The 15,860-nt window shown below is 33.3% G+C and overlaps 1 protein-coding gene across 4 annotated transcripts in view; it reads right to left on the reverse strand.

The window, feature by feature from the left end:
• Positions 1-15,860, reverse strand: part of TET2 (tet methylcytosine dioxygenase 2) — a 123,758-nt gene that overhangs the window by 15,283 nt on the left and 92,615 nt on the right. For all 4 annotated transcript variants that reach the window (XM_045515758.2, XM_010953619.3, XM_045515757.2 and 1 more), the window contains exons 7-8: positions 7,523-7,673; positions 5,513-5,602 (exon numbers count right to left, since the gene is read on the reverse strand). In XM_045515758.2, the coding sequence (XP_045371714.2) occupies positions 5,513-5,602; positions 7,523-7,673 (241 nt within the window). The remainder of the gene's footprint in view (positions 1-5,512; positions 5,603-7,522; positions 7,674-15,860) is intronic.

The raw sequence follows: 15,860 nt of genomic DNA on the forward strand, positions 1-15,860 counted from the left end.
AGAAAAATTTTAAATAAGGGAAAAAGTCTTTTTACTTGCATATGTACTATTCATGACATTTTCATTCCTTATCATCAATCCAGATTTCTATCTGGTATCATTTTCTATCAGAGGGCTTCCTTTAAGATTTTTGAAGTGTTAGTCTGCTGGTGGTAAACTATTTCAGCTTTTGTATGTCTGAAAAAAAGTATTTTGCCTTCACTTTTGAGAGTTGTTTTTACTGAGTATATATTTCTAGGTTGACAGTTTTTTTTCTTTTCTTTCAGTACTTCAAAGATGTTTCTCTTCTATCTCTCTTGCATCTTTCCATAGTCTCCTGTGTTTATTATCATTTTTCTTCCTATATGTAATATGTTTTTTCCTCCATCTGTTTTTCACATTTTCTCTTTATCACTGTAAACAAATTGATTTTAAGGTGACTTTATGTAGTTTTTTTCATGTTCCCCACTACCCCACCTCTCTCTGGGGCTTGCTGAGCCTCTGGGATCTATGGGTTTATTGTTTTGAACAAATTTGGAAAAAAAAATTGGCCATTATAAAAATATTTTTCTGTCCTTCTGGGACTTACACATGTATTAGTGTAATAATATTGTGCCATAGGTCTTTTGAGCTATTCGTTTTATTTTTCTTCTTTCTTTCACTTGGGGACATTTCTGTTGCTGTATATCCAATTTCTCCAATCTGTTAATTCTGTCTATTGTATTTTTTATCCAGACATCATATATTTTTTCATTTCTAGAAGTTCAGTGTGGGTCTGATATCTTCTTAGCTTTTTTAAAAAAATCATGTTCATACTTTCCTCTGTTGTCTTAAATTTATGGCTACTTTAATGTCCTTGTCTATTACATCCTCATCACATGTCATTTCTGGAACTATTTCCATTGATTGCTTCTCCCTTTACCCCCACCACCCCTCATTATGGGTCATATTTTCTAATTTCTTTGTATTCCTGGTAATTTTTGATGAAATGCTAGACATTATAAATTTTACCTTGTTGTTTTTGAGGCCTTTTGTTGTTTTTGTACTGAGATGTTTAGTTGGAATCAGTTTGATACTTTCAAGTGTTGATTTTAAACATTTTTAGATGGAACCAGAATAATCTAATTTACTTCTGCTACTAAAGCCAGGAGATTCTAAATACTCTACTTGATCTCTTTTATGTTAGGAGTTCTTTTCCTTCTGGATGGTATTAACAACTGTTCCAGGTCCTGTATAAAATCAAGGGATTATTCTGCCTGTTCCTTCGTTTTGTGGTTTTTTTTTTGTTTGTTTGTTTTTTGTTTTTTTTTTGCTGTTTTATGAGAGGGAGGTAATTGGGTTTATTTATTTATATTTGGAGGAGGTACTGGGGATTGAACCTAGGACCTCATGCATGCTAAGCATGCGCTGTACTGCTTGAGCTATACCCTCCCCGATCTGCCTGTTCCTTTTGATAGTTTTTTCCACAGCCATGGTAATCTCTTCACATGCATGCACTGTTCAGTCCTCAGCTGAAGATTTGAGCAGAACCCTCTACAGATCTCTAGAGCTCTTCTCAATGAAGTGCTCTCCTCTCTGGTACTCTGAATTGTGAATTCTAGCACTTTGGCTTCCCCAAATTCTGAACTTTGTTTCCTTAACACAAAGATAACCCTGGAGTCTGTTTAGGCTCCTCCTCTCTACCTTGAAGCCTAATATGCTCTTTAGGAAGTAAGCTGGAGTATGTTTGTAAGTTTATCTATTTTATTTCTTTTCTCTTTGGTGTTACTATCTTGTGCTTCTTATTGTCCTGTGTCTAAAAACACTTGTTTCATGTATTTTTTCTTATTTTTTTTAATATGTGAAAGTAAATCCAGCAGCTGTTAATCCATCATGGCTAGAAGTTGAACTCATAACATAAAGAAGTTTTTGATGGCTTGAATATTATTTATTATTGGGTTCACATAGCATTTTTGTATACTGAAGCTTAAAAAACTCTGGCTAAAGGAAAATGACCATTCTGTCTCACAAACTACAAACACTGGTCTGTGACTTTTTAGTCCATGCTCTGCTCTAGTTAGCTTTAGTCTGTTCCTTGAATAAAAAACATACAAAGTCTAGTTGGTCCTTATGCCATCTCATAAGAAATACCACGCAGGGGTCTGTGACTGGATTACTGGAAATTCATCTCTACATCTGAAGACAATTCTAAGTGCATGGCTTTCTGATGGCGTAAAGCTGTGCTGTTCCGTATGGCAGCTGCTAGTCACAAGTGGCAATTTAAATTTAAATTAATTAAAATTAAAGTTCATTAACTCAGTTATCAAGTGTTCAAGAGCCACATGTAGCTAGTAACTACTATTCTGAATAGTATAGGCAGAAAATATTTCCACTGTCAGAAAGTTCTCTTGGTCTAAAATGTCATCTCCACACAAGACGAAACCACACAATTTTGAGATTTGAGCCTGCTAATTCAGGCCTAAAGTTTAATGGGAAGATGAGCATAGAAAAGGGAGAGAAATAAGAAAAGAAATGAATCTACTGGATAGATATGAAGGATTATTTAAATTAAGAAAACCTATTTTCTAATTCCATAGAGCTGACAGAAGAAATGCCGTGAAGGCCCAATGAAGCTTAGCTTTAGCACTAAGACTATGAAATCAAGGAATAAAGCAAGGAGAACATTCATATATGAGAAATAAAGGTATTCTATTTAGTTGAGGGAAGGAGGCAAAGACCAAAGGGTAGATTTTGATAGCATCCACAGCCTCGATGCTTTACATATACTGTATAGAACTATCACATGGCTGTTTTTTTTTTTTTCTCTAAACCACATTAAAGCATATGGATAAACATTTCCAATAATACCTAAAATGCAATATAAAAAATACCTTATCCATTCTCAGCCATTAGTTGATTTAGTTTATATAAATATTACATCTATTTTTAATGTATAAATGTACATATGCATTTACATTTTATTGTGGTAAGAACATAAGACAACAAATTTTTAAATGTACATTATTGCTGACTATAGGTACAACTGTACAGCAGATCTCTAGACCTTAAACATCCCACTTAACTGAAACTTTATGCTAATTCATTAGTACATATACACATTTACTCATATATAAATTTTGAAACACATCTAAGGAATTTTATCTAATCATGTTGTTATAACTTAAAATTTGGGGCACCTTCATATTTTAGTTATTCTAGGTTCAGGAAATGCATAAAATATTCCAAACAAAAAGTAATAGAGTAGAATATAAAAGCTTAGAAAATCACTGTTGTATGAAACAGTCAATAATAAGAATCAATGGAGTAAAAAGAATATCAATGCTTGTTGTTTTTGTCCCTTTCCCCAGTTAAAACCTTTTGATTAATAGCCCCTATAAAAAATTCATTCAACAGAAAATGGCCAAACTTGAAATCTAGCAACATAGGCTCAATTCATTTTCTTTTATAGCCTGATTTATTGTGTTTGTCACCCCTGAATTATTTTACAACAGTACCATACCATTCCTTATACTTTTCTGTGACACTGATTAAAACAGGCAAGGTTGTAAAATAACAGTATTAATCTCATTGTTATTAAGACAGCATTTAAAATAATTTTCATAGACATTCACATACATTTCTAAAAATGTAAGTTGTAACATAAAATTTATAAACAGACTACTGTCATTATTAAAATTTCCTCCCTTGCTCCCACTAAAAAATAGAAAAAGAAGAATTGGGGTTTGGGGGGAAAGTTCACAATGGAAACAAGAATAGTTAAACTGTTAATTAGAATTGGTCCCCTGTCTGTCTCTGCTATGTAAACTAATCCCCTTAGAAGGTTTAACATTATTAAGTACATGACAATGTTTGCAAAATGTACTACCCTCCACACTTCCCTGTACCCTTGCTCTGTGTACTCTGCTCTGGATACCTTATCACCTCTAGCTTTCCTTCTATCATCCTCCCGCTTCCTCTTAAATCTTTAACCTCTCCATCTCCACTGCTTCCAATCCCAGTGCTTCCTTCGTTGGTTTCTCTTCCTCCTCTCACCCCTAAAATGTTAAATGTTAAAATCATTAGCCACTTCTTAATAATCTCCATTCTGAAAAACTGCATTCACTTCTACATATTCAGCTACTTCCTGCATTTTGATAACTTTCAAATCACAGTGCTAAACTAGATTTTTCTTCTAATTATTCTAGAAGTATGTAAAACCTAGCTTTGCCAAAATGAAATTTCTGAAATGAAATTTATCATCTTCCCCTTATCTCCCCCAAACTTATTTTTCTTCACTGATTCCTGGTACTAACTCATAGAACCATCTGTTCAAGCCAGAAATTTGGTGGATCTTCAAATTATCTTTTTCTTATCCTTAAATCCAGCTAGTCACTAAGTTCTATAAATTCTACCTCAAATATTTTATATATTTATTTCATTTTCTCTATCAATCATTACTGCCATTTCTTTAAATTAGGACCTTCACATCTCTTGCCCAGTGACTGTAATAGCCTGCTTCTCTCACTGAATCTTCCACTAATCGAAGCTATCTATGCTGTATTTCATTTGTTTGGCTTGAGTGACTTTTTTAAGTGAAATCACTTCGCCCTTCCCCACCCCTAGTATACACTTAGAACACCCCAATGGTGGTAGGTCTCTTACTTACAGGAAAAAGTTCAAAGATCTTTACATGGCCTCCAAGGCCATTTGTGACTTTATACCCCTACTTTCAGGGAAAGCCTTTTCATTCCTTCAGAAATGTGTGCAAACCTCTACCTCGGCTGTTATTTTTCTATAATTGGTATTTTACGTCCCTACATCTTGTATTTTACATCCCTACATCTCCTCTAGAGGAGGAATTTTTTAAAGACATAGAACCCACACTGCTCATCTTACTGTCCACAGTGACTAAACACAGTGATTTAGAACAGGCTCTCATTTAGGGCTTTTGAAACAGGGAAGACTTCAGTCTTCTGCCTCCTTCATAAGCATTTAAGAACAAATCACTTAGCCTTCCATATAGATACTGCCTAGCACACACTTACAAAATAGAAAAAAAAGAAGTTTGGCTTGGTTCATGAAGCCAAGGCCAAAAGAAAAAAATAAACATCTAGCAAAATCTGACACATCTGGACACATGTATGTACACTTAGCAAGTAGCACACCCATAGCTTTGAATGTATAGACTTGCTGTGAAAACAGTTAACAGGTGGTTAGAACCAATAGTTTGAGCCATCTAATTTTAATTAATCACTAAAGTCTGCTTACAGAGACAAAATTATCCATTTGAGAACAAGATTACTAGATAAAACAGCTTGTGAGTCTTAAAAGCTCATTACTTTTACAGATTAGAAGACCAACAACATGCTCTTTCAAATGGTGTAGTTTTTATATACCAGAAACAGAACATTGCAATGGCTTCAACAGTTAGGAAAAGAAAAAATTAGAAAAGTAAAGGAAAATCATTGCTTCAAAAATATGTTTGGAAGTAGATAGGTAGGTCAGCAACAGTGAGTAAGTGTTCCAGTCATTGTCAATAACTATTTACACTTACCTGGTTATTATATGCATCGGGTGCAAGCTTCTTGTATGTTGGTGCCATAAGAGTGGACAGGTTTTGTAAATGAGACTCCAGTTTCTCTTCCTGTATAAAATGAATAACCCTCCATATTAAATTCTAAATCCATTCTTCATGAAAGAGGCTATCAGTTAGATTCCTCACCCCCCTATGTATTAGATCCAAATCACAAGACACAGCGTCTCTTATTAAAAAACTAAAGCATCTTAACATGACTATTTCTAAGTGGAAAGTATAGACCATGTATTACCTATTTTTGTATGTGTTGTTAAATATCGAGCTCTTTGATATTTTCTTAAGATTAATCAATTTTCTACTTTGCATGCAGATATTTCGCATTTTATAAATATAAGCCTCTGCTGGTAGCAGGGTTAGGAGAATGAAGTCAGACAGTCTTTAAAGGGTCACATTCTCTACTGCCTAATTAGTGGCCAAGGAAGATGAGCTACTGAAAGGATTTGTTTGGTTTAATTTCCTATTTCCAATCTTTATATTTTTAAATGTTTATAAAAATAACATTTCAAAATTTGAAATGATCTCTCCATAGAGCAACTAAAAGTTACCAGGTGATTCAAATATGAACAAAACTCTCAGAACTATAAGGTGGTATATATGAAAAACTGTAAAGTTTACTTGAAAGGAGAAATGTTCAGTTACACTCCCTCCTCCCAACTGAAGAACAGATTTTTCAAGCAATATGTTTTTTTAAAATGGTAGACAATACTTGGTTGGTCCATTCATACTTAGACGTGCTCATTTCACAGTGATAGCTCTCTAAAATCCTCGGGAGTCGTAACCAGCTGGCAGAGATACACATATTTGCATTTTAGAAGATGAGGAGGTTTCTGAGTGGCGCCCTACTACCTAACTGAGGGAGATGTCACCAGCCATCCCCCAGATTTGGTTTACATGAAACCTGGTTAGAGTGATAAACATTTATGAAGTAGTGGTGAAAAAAATCTCTCCAGTGTGAAAAACTAAAGTGGAGCACAGCATGCAAAATTGCTATTAGGTTTATTACATATTTGGGGCTTTTTCTTATGAAAAGAGGACATCTAGTACATTAATACAGTTTATTAAAATATTATGCTCCTATAAAAAATTATATCATGACTTGAACTTTTGCACTTTATTAAACTGCTTATTATTATAGTCACAAATACTAAGGTTAACAGTTTTGTTCAATTAGAGGGACATTTAATTATTATTATATCCACAGTATAACTATATTTAAATTGCATTTAAAACTTGAAAGAAATTATAAGCTATATAGATTCACTAAAAATTTGACCATATTTAAATGCTAAATATACTGAGGTTTTCTGATTATCCAAAATTAGCATACTCTAGAATACATACTACCCTAAACTTATTAAATTTGATACCAATCCGCAAGTTATATTTTGAGAAATATTTATCTTAGAGAAAGGACAAAAACCAGTGACTTAAATGAGAAATCAGTATTTATTTCAACGATACCTTTATATGAAAATCTAAATGTTTTAGTTACTTGAATGCATTCATTATAGTAACATTAAACCATCTAACCTCATGGTGTGAAAAGGATGAGTAGAAATGGTCTTTTATAAATGCGGCAGTCATGAACATGACTTCTATAATTCAGGTTCAAAAGATGAAAGTTTTAACACCAAGGTTTTAACATTTAGTTTTAATATTGAAGGGACAGCTATGTGAAACTCTAGAATTAACATTAATGATAAAGAATGAAGAGGAAAGGCCATAGGTATAAAGAGTTTATGCTGCTCAAACTTTATTACTTTGGTATCCCATGGTTGTTATCATGCTAATCTCATGAAATTGTTATGTGCGTCTATAATTTAGCCAAAATTTTGCTGGTTCATCTCTGAGATGAAATTCTCTCTGTTAACAAGAGTTTAACAGAGTTATATCATATTGTTCACTTCATCTGTGCTCGTCAATTCTCCATGAAAAAGAAACAAATTATACATCAGGAAGTAAACAAACCTCTTTTGGGTCATCCCCAAGCAGCTTAAATTTTCTTGGGATCTTGCTTCTGGCAAACTTACATCCATTGTAGTACATGCTCCATGAACAACCAAAAGAAAAGGAGGCACCACAGGTCTCTGGGTCCAGCCCCTGGCAGGCACAGGTTCTTCTGAGAAATCAAAGAACCAAGTTCGTGACTATGGACAGCATTGCCTAGGCTATCGATCTCACAGGCTGGGTGTCTGCTTTCAAAAACGAGTGCAAATTAGTTTTAAAAGTTTAACTATATATTAAGCTGTGCCACAATCACATCAGAAAAAAACTATTTCAACTGATTTTAAAACACAATTTAAACAAAGTTTTCACTGTAGTATAATACACACACAGAAAAGTACACAGAATTTTATAGCCTGCAAGTGCTCACAAGTGAAACATACCTGAATAGCATTCAAACTAAGAAACAAAACATAAATACTTGCACCCCAGATTCCCATCTTATATTTCCTTCCAGGTATTGCCCCTCTGACAGTAACTTCTATTGAAATAGATTATATAGTATAAAAATAGGCAAAACTAAAGTATATACTATATACCTACTCTGAATATCGTGTGTATATGTATGTGTATATATATATAGATTTGCCTACTTGTATACTACAGCTATGTGTACATATATGTATGTGTGTATATAGTTTTTCCTATTTTTATACCATGTATAGTACACATATACAGATATATATATATATATACATAGTTTTGAGTATTTTAATACTATATGGTATGCTACATAAAAACAGGCAAAACTATATACACACACACACAAATACATAACATACATACCACTTACATGCGATTAACTGGTATAAGCCTGTGCCTTGCTTTTCTTCAGCACTGTTTGGCATATCCATCCACAATGTTGCACGTAGCTGTACTTTATTAATGTATTTATTCACTAAGCATAGTTTTTTATTGTATGAATATGCCACAAATTAAGCATTCCATCATTGATGAGCATTTGAGTGCTTTCTAGCTTTTGGCTAAAACACAGTGTTACGACTTTATGGCCCAAATCAGTTATATCCTAAGGGCAATAAGCAGACAAAAGCAAAGAAACCAAAAACAAACCCAGATAAAATACCTTACTAAGAAAATTATATTCAGTAAGTATTTTTTCCAGATTTATTGAGGTATAATTGACAAATAAAATATTTATTTAAAGTAAACAATGTGATGATCTGATATAAGCATAAATTATGAAAGGATTTTCCCATCAAGTTAATTAACACATCACCACCTCACATATTTATCTTTTCTTTCTTGCAAAGAACATTAAGTTCTACTCTTTCAGCAAATTTCAATTACACAGTGAGGTGTCATCAACCATAGTCACCATGTTATACATTAGATCCTCAGATCGTACTCATTTTATAACTGAAAGATTATACTCTTTTATTAACTTCTCCCTATTTCCCTCACCCGTTCCCCCCAGCCTCTCACAAATATTTTTCTACTCTTTCATGAGTTTGACTTTTGGTTGGTTTTGATTCCAGGTATGAGTGATACCATGCAGTATTTGCCTTTCTCTATCTGGTTTATATCATTTAGCATAATACCCTCCAGGTTTATCCATATTGTTGAAAATGGGAGAATTTTCTTTTTCAAAAGCTGAATGACATTCCTCTGTGTGTGTGTGTACACATGCCACAACTTTATCCATTCATCCATTGATGGACACTTAGGTTGTCTCCACATCTTAGGTACTGTAAAGAATGCTATGTTCATCAGAAATACTGGCTGGTAATTTTCTTTTCTTGTAGTGTCCTTGTCTGATTTTTTTTTTTTAATTGGAGTAACGCTGGCCTCATAAAATGAGTTTGGAAGTGATCCTTTCTCTTCAATTCTTTGGAAGAGTTTGAGAAGGACTGGTAGTAATTCATCTTAACTGTTTGGTAGAATTCACTGTTGAAGCCACCTGGTCATGAACTTTTTTGTGAGGTTTTTGATTACTGATTCAATCTCCTTACTAGCAGTTGGTCTGTTCATATTTTCTATTTCTTCATGACAGCCTTGGTAAGCTGTACGTTTCTAGGAATTTATCTATTTCTTCTAGGTTGTTGGTGTATAATTATTCATAGTATTTGTATTTATGTGGTATCAGTTGTTACACCTTTCCTTTCATTTGTAATTTTATTTCTTTTCTCTCTTTTTCTGGTAAGTGTAGCTAAAGGTTTGCCTGTTTTGTTTATATTTTACAAAAAAAATGTTCTCAGTTTCATTTTTTTTTTTTTTTGCTTAGTTTGTTCTTTGTCAGGTTCCTTGAGGTGTGAAGTTAGGTTGTTTAAGAGAGAGCATTCTTTTCTCTTAACGTAGGTATTTACCACTATGTGGTTTCCTCTTAGAACTGGTTTGCTGCATCCTAGAAGTGTTGGTATGTTTGTCTTAAGATATTTTTCAGCCATTATTTCTTGAGTAAGCTTTCTATCCCTTTTTCTTTCTTCTCCTTTTAGGACCCCTATAATGTATATGTTGGTCCTCTTATGGTGTTCGATAAATCCTTCAAACTAACTTCACTCTTTTTTATTCTTTTTCCTTTTTGTTCCTCTTCTTGAATGAGTTCCACTGCCCTATCTTTGAGTTGTACACCAGTCCTTTTTTCCACTTGATGTAGTCTGCTGTTGAATCCCTCTAGTGAATTTTTCAGCTTATTTATATTCTTCAACCCCCTAATTTGTTTGGTATTTTCTGTCTCTTTGCTAAATTCTCATTTTGCTTATGAATTGCTCTCCTGATCTCACTGAACATCAGTAGTCTTAGTAGTAATGATATTATTTTGAAGTTACTTATGGACATTGTGACATGAAAAATTACTGTTAATGTCAACAAGAATTTCAGCGTAAAAGTAAATATCCTATAATCCTATGAATAGGAAATAAAACATATGAACTCATGATAATGATTTAAAAAGCTTAAATTTTCTTTCTAAAAAAAATTACTTCCTATGTCTGCCCACTAGAAAACACCTTAAAGTAACAGTATCTTTGTAGCAATGAGAACATCTGGACACAGACTGTGATCTCTAAGTATCATTTCTCACTGAAATGAATATAGATTAAAATCCATCACTTTTTTTTTTAATGATAGCAAAAAGAAAGAATAAGCTAACTGATTATTTTTGGATGGTTACTAAGGCACCAAATCACTATTTTGAAATTTCACAATTAAAGATACTTACCATGCATTATTCTGTCATTTGTTTACAAACTATATTTAATGGTAACCAACAGTTGATAAGGAAAATTCTTTAAGGAATTTCATCTAATAAATGCAGAAGGAATGTTACAATTAGAAATTATGATTTTATAGATGTTAGCAAAAATGGCAAAATAAGGATCTCTGAAAATTCTCTCCTCCATAAAAGCAATAAGAATCCTGGTAAATATTGTCAAGATCAACTTTTCAGAAATCTGAAAATTGATAAAAAGGCTTGCAGCATTCCAGGAAGCATTTATTCAAGAAAAGCAGTGAACTTTTGGTAAGAAACTAAGCTTTACAGTGCTTTAACTTGCCCTGTTCCTAGTGTCCCCAGAACTCTGCAACAGCCTTGAAAACCAACAGCCCACATTTAGGATGAACATCAGTAGGCTGGCAACCACTGGAGGGTTTAGGTTAGATACCCTCCAAAGCCCCATTCCCAGGAAGTGTCCATATTTTACCTGTTTGGTAGTTCCCTAGAAGACCCCACGAGTAAGGCTTTCTTCATCTGATTTTCTGATTTCACTGGGAGTTCACCTATTGTGTATAGCATTTTCCCCACTGGAAGTATTTGTTGAAAATAGTCAGGGACAGTTATTGAACACTGGCTGCCTGGGGTCTTGGACAAAACTAATTAGACTGATCCCGAAAAAGAGAAGAGACTCAAAGTATTTAAAATTAGAAGTGAAAAAGAGGACATTACTAATGACCTTATGAAAAGCATTATAAGGGAATACTATAAAAAATGGTATCAACAAGTTATATAAATTATATGAAATGGACAAATTCCTAGAAAGCACAAATTAACTGAAACTGACAATCTGACATATTACAAGTAAAAAGACTTAAACAGTAATCAAAAAACTTCCTACAAAGATAAGCCCAGGAGTAAATGATTTTGCTGGTGAATTCTAATGAACATTTAAATTAGCCCCAATCCTTTACAAATTCTCCTCAAAAATAGAACAGGGAACCCTTCTCAATGCATTCCATAAGGCCATTATCCTGAAACCAAAAACAAAGATACTACAGTAAAATTCTAGACCAATATCCCTTATCAATGTAGATGAAAAAGTCTTCAATAATATACTAGCAAATGGAATTCAGCAACATATAGAAAAAGGTATACACTATGGTCGAGTAAGATTTATCCAGAAATGCAATGCTGGTCCCATATACAAAAGTCAATCAATATGATACACCATGCTAACACAATAAGGGCCAAGAAGCACACAATCATCTTATTAGATGCAGAAAAAGCATTTGAAAAAAATCAAGCACCCTTTCATGATAAAGATACTCAACCAAGGAACAGAAAATGTCTTCAACCAGACAAGGAGCATTTACAAGAAACCCTACATTTAGCATCATGCTTAATGCTGAAAAACTGAAAGTTTTCCCCCTAAAATCAGGGACAGGACAGATGTTTGCTCTTGCCAATTCTGCTCAGTATCTACTGTAGATTCTAGCCAGGGAAGTTACGCAAAAGAAAAAAAAAATAAGGACACACAGATTGGGAAGGAAGAAATTGAACTACTTGTAGATGACATGATTTTGTATGTAGAAATCCACCAAAAAAATTTAACACTAATAAACTAGTTAAATAAGTTTGTAGGATACAAGATTAATACATAAAAACCAACTGTGTAAATATATGCTAGTAATGAACAATCCAAAAATGAAATAAAAATAAACCCACTTAAAACAGCATGAAAAATAAAATACTAAGAAATTTGACAAAAGTAGTATAGGACTTGTACACTGAAAACTAGAAAACATCATTGAAAGAAATTAAAAACCTAAAGAAATGTAAAGACACCCTGTGTTAATAAATTGGAAGACTGAATATTAAGATGTCAATATTTCCTAACTGATTGACTGATTCAACAGAACCTCTGTCAGAATCCCAGCTGGGGAAATTGATAAGGTGATCCTAAAATTCACAGGGACATGAAAAGGACCCAGAGTAGCTGAAACAATCTTGTAAAAGAAAAACAGTTGGAGGACTGACTTACACATCCCAATTTCAAAACTTACCACAACTACAGTAATCAACACCATGTAGTATTGGCATAAGGATAGATATGTCCTGAAATGACTCGTACATCTTTGTCAATTAATTTTCAACAAGGATGACAAGAACATTCAATGTGGAAAAAATAGTCTCTCTAACAAAATAGTCCTGGGACAACAGTGATCAAAGACTGAAATTTAAGACCTAAAACTATAATAAATACTTGGGAGTAGGGGTAAAAATCACTGTGTAAATCTTCCAAACCATTGGATTAGGCAATGATTTCTTAGATATAACACTAAAAGTATAGTCAATCAAAAAGATAGATCAACTTGATTTCATCAAAATTGAAAACTTTTGTTTCAAGGGTATCATCAAATGGAGAGACAACCTACAGAATAAAAGAAAATGTCTATAAACCAAATGTCTGTAAACCATATATCTGATAAGTTCTAGTATCCATAATATATAAATAACTCTTACAACTCAAAAAACAACTAACATACTTTAAAAATGAGCAAACATTTAAGTAAGGATTTCTTCAAAGAAGATATATGAATAGCTAGTAGTACATGACATAATGCCTAACATTTACTCATTACAGAAAAGCAAAATCAAAACCACAAGATACACATTATACCCACTGGAAGGACGATAATAAAAAAGGCAGACAACTAGTTTTGGTGAGAATGTGGAGACATCAGGATCTCCATCTATCACTGGTAGGAATGAAAAATGTTACAGCTTCTCTGGAAAACAGTTTGGCAGTTCCGCAAAAAGTTAAACATAGTTACCATCTGACTAACAATGTCACTCCTAGATATATATCCAAGAGAACTGAAAGAGGCCAGACAAGACAGGTTAAACGTTGTATGATTCCATTAATATGAAATGTCCAGAAGAAGCAATCTATAGAGACAGAAAGATTGGTGGTTGCCACTTACGAGGGGAGGAGAAAGGAAAGTGACTGCCTAATGACTATGAAGTTTCCTTCTGGGAGTGATGAAAACGTTGTGCAACTCTGTGAATATACTTACCCACTGCACTATATACTATAAAAGGGTGAATTTTATGATATGTGTATTATATCTAGAAAAAAAATTTTAAATCCCTGCATAACAAAGTAACTTCAAGATGATTTCCTACATGAATTGGCTACCAAAAGGCACTTTTATTTCTATAGGGGACTTTCAAATATTGTTAGAATTTTCATATTGCAGCCTCATTTTAACATGGCTGAGAATTTGGCTAATGGTTAAATAATGAATTAGAGAAATTATACTAAAAATATTCACCTATACAACAGATTTTTAAAAATATTCTCACCTCACACCAGTCAGAATGGCCATCATTCAAAAGTCCACAAACAATAAATGCTGGAGAGGCTGTAGAGAAAAGGGAACCTTCCTACACTGCTGGTAAGAATGTAGTTTGGTGCAGCTATTATGGAAAACAGTATGGAGATTCCTCAAAAGACTAAAAACAGACTTACCATATGATCCAACAATCCCACTTCTGGGCCTATATCCAGAGGGAATCTTAATTCAAAAGACACATGCACCCCAATGTTCAGAGCAGCACTATTTACAATAGCCAAGACATGGAAACAACCTAAATGTCCATCGACAAATGACTGGATAAAGAAGCTGTGGTATATTTATACAATGGAACACTACTCAGCCATAAAATTAATAAAATAATGCCATTTGCAGCAACATGGATGGGCCTGGAGAAAGTCATTCTAAGTGAAGTTAAGCCAGAAAGAGAAAGAAAAATACTATGTGATATCACTTATATGTGGAATCTTAAAAAAAAAAAAAAAAAAGACAAACTTATCTACAAAACAGAAACAGATTCACAGACATAGAAAACAAACTTACGGTTACAAGGGGGGGGAAGGGCAGGAAGGGATAAGTTGGGAGTTCTAGATTTGCAGATACTAATATACATAAAATAGATAACAAGTTTATACTATATAGCACAGGGAACTATATTCAATATCTTGTAGTAACCTATTGTAGAAAAGAATATGAAAATGAATAGATGTATGTTCATGTATGACTCAAGAATTATGCTGTACACCAGAATTTGACATAACACTGTACACTGACTATACTTCAATAAAAATATATTAAAACACTCTACCTCTGAGTTACCATATGGATTTCTAACTGTTAAAAAAAATTTTAAGCTAAAAATTAGATCAGCTATTCAAACTTAATGCAAGTATAGAAAAACTAGCTAAATAAATTTAAATATATAATAGATAAACTTATACAACAATAAAAATGAGAAAATTATTAATTTGCAAACTCTCATAAAATAATGCAAAAGGGCGATAATCATCGATGGATGTGCTAAGCCATTAGGTAAAAGTTTTCTGGGAAACTTTATGATGGATGGATCAAGCTAATGACTCCTGAATTGAACACTCTTAACATTACTATAAATGGAACAAAGCAGCTATTATGTCCCTCCTCATGGATCTGAAGAACTAAGCTGATTTCATCACCACTTATGAAGTCTTTTGCCACTTATGAAGTATATATACATTTTATCACCATTTAAGTATGTATGTACACATGGATAATATATACTTCATAAGTCTCTAATTACCAATGTACAGAAGATATTGGTGATAGAGGAAGTTAAACAACTGTGCACAGCCAAATCCAGAATGTGGGAAATCTTACAAAGCAAATCATAGTCTCCTTAACAAATAAATTCATAAAAAAGAGAAGGGAAACTATTATAAAATAAAAAGCTTGTGAATCATATACTTTATCTTCCAAACTGGGACACTTTTTGAGAATTAAAGGAAATTCTGTCAATAATTATGCTAGACAATAGGCATGAACTGGGTGGGACCTACTCAAAGCTTCTACTCAAAAGCCTCAATCAAATGCAAGGTATGGACTTTCTTTTTCTCAATATCCTTTTACTTTTGTTTTGGGTTTTGTTGTTGGTGGTGGTCTTTTTTTGTTTGTTTGTTTTAGAAACAAGATCCAATTAGGGAATTAGAATATGGTCTGAACATTAAATGATATTTAAAAATCACTACCAGGATTTCCAGTCAAGATGGCAGAGTAG

The sequence above is a fragment of the Camelus bactrianus genome, chromosome 2, assembly GCF_048773025.1.
Source record: "Camelus bactrianus isolate YW-2024 breed Bactrian camel chromosome 2, ASM4877302v1, whole genome shotgun sequence".
NCBI lineage: Eukaryota > Metazoa > Chordata > Mammalia > Artiodactyla > Camelidae > Camelus > Camelus bactrianus.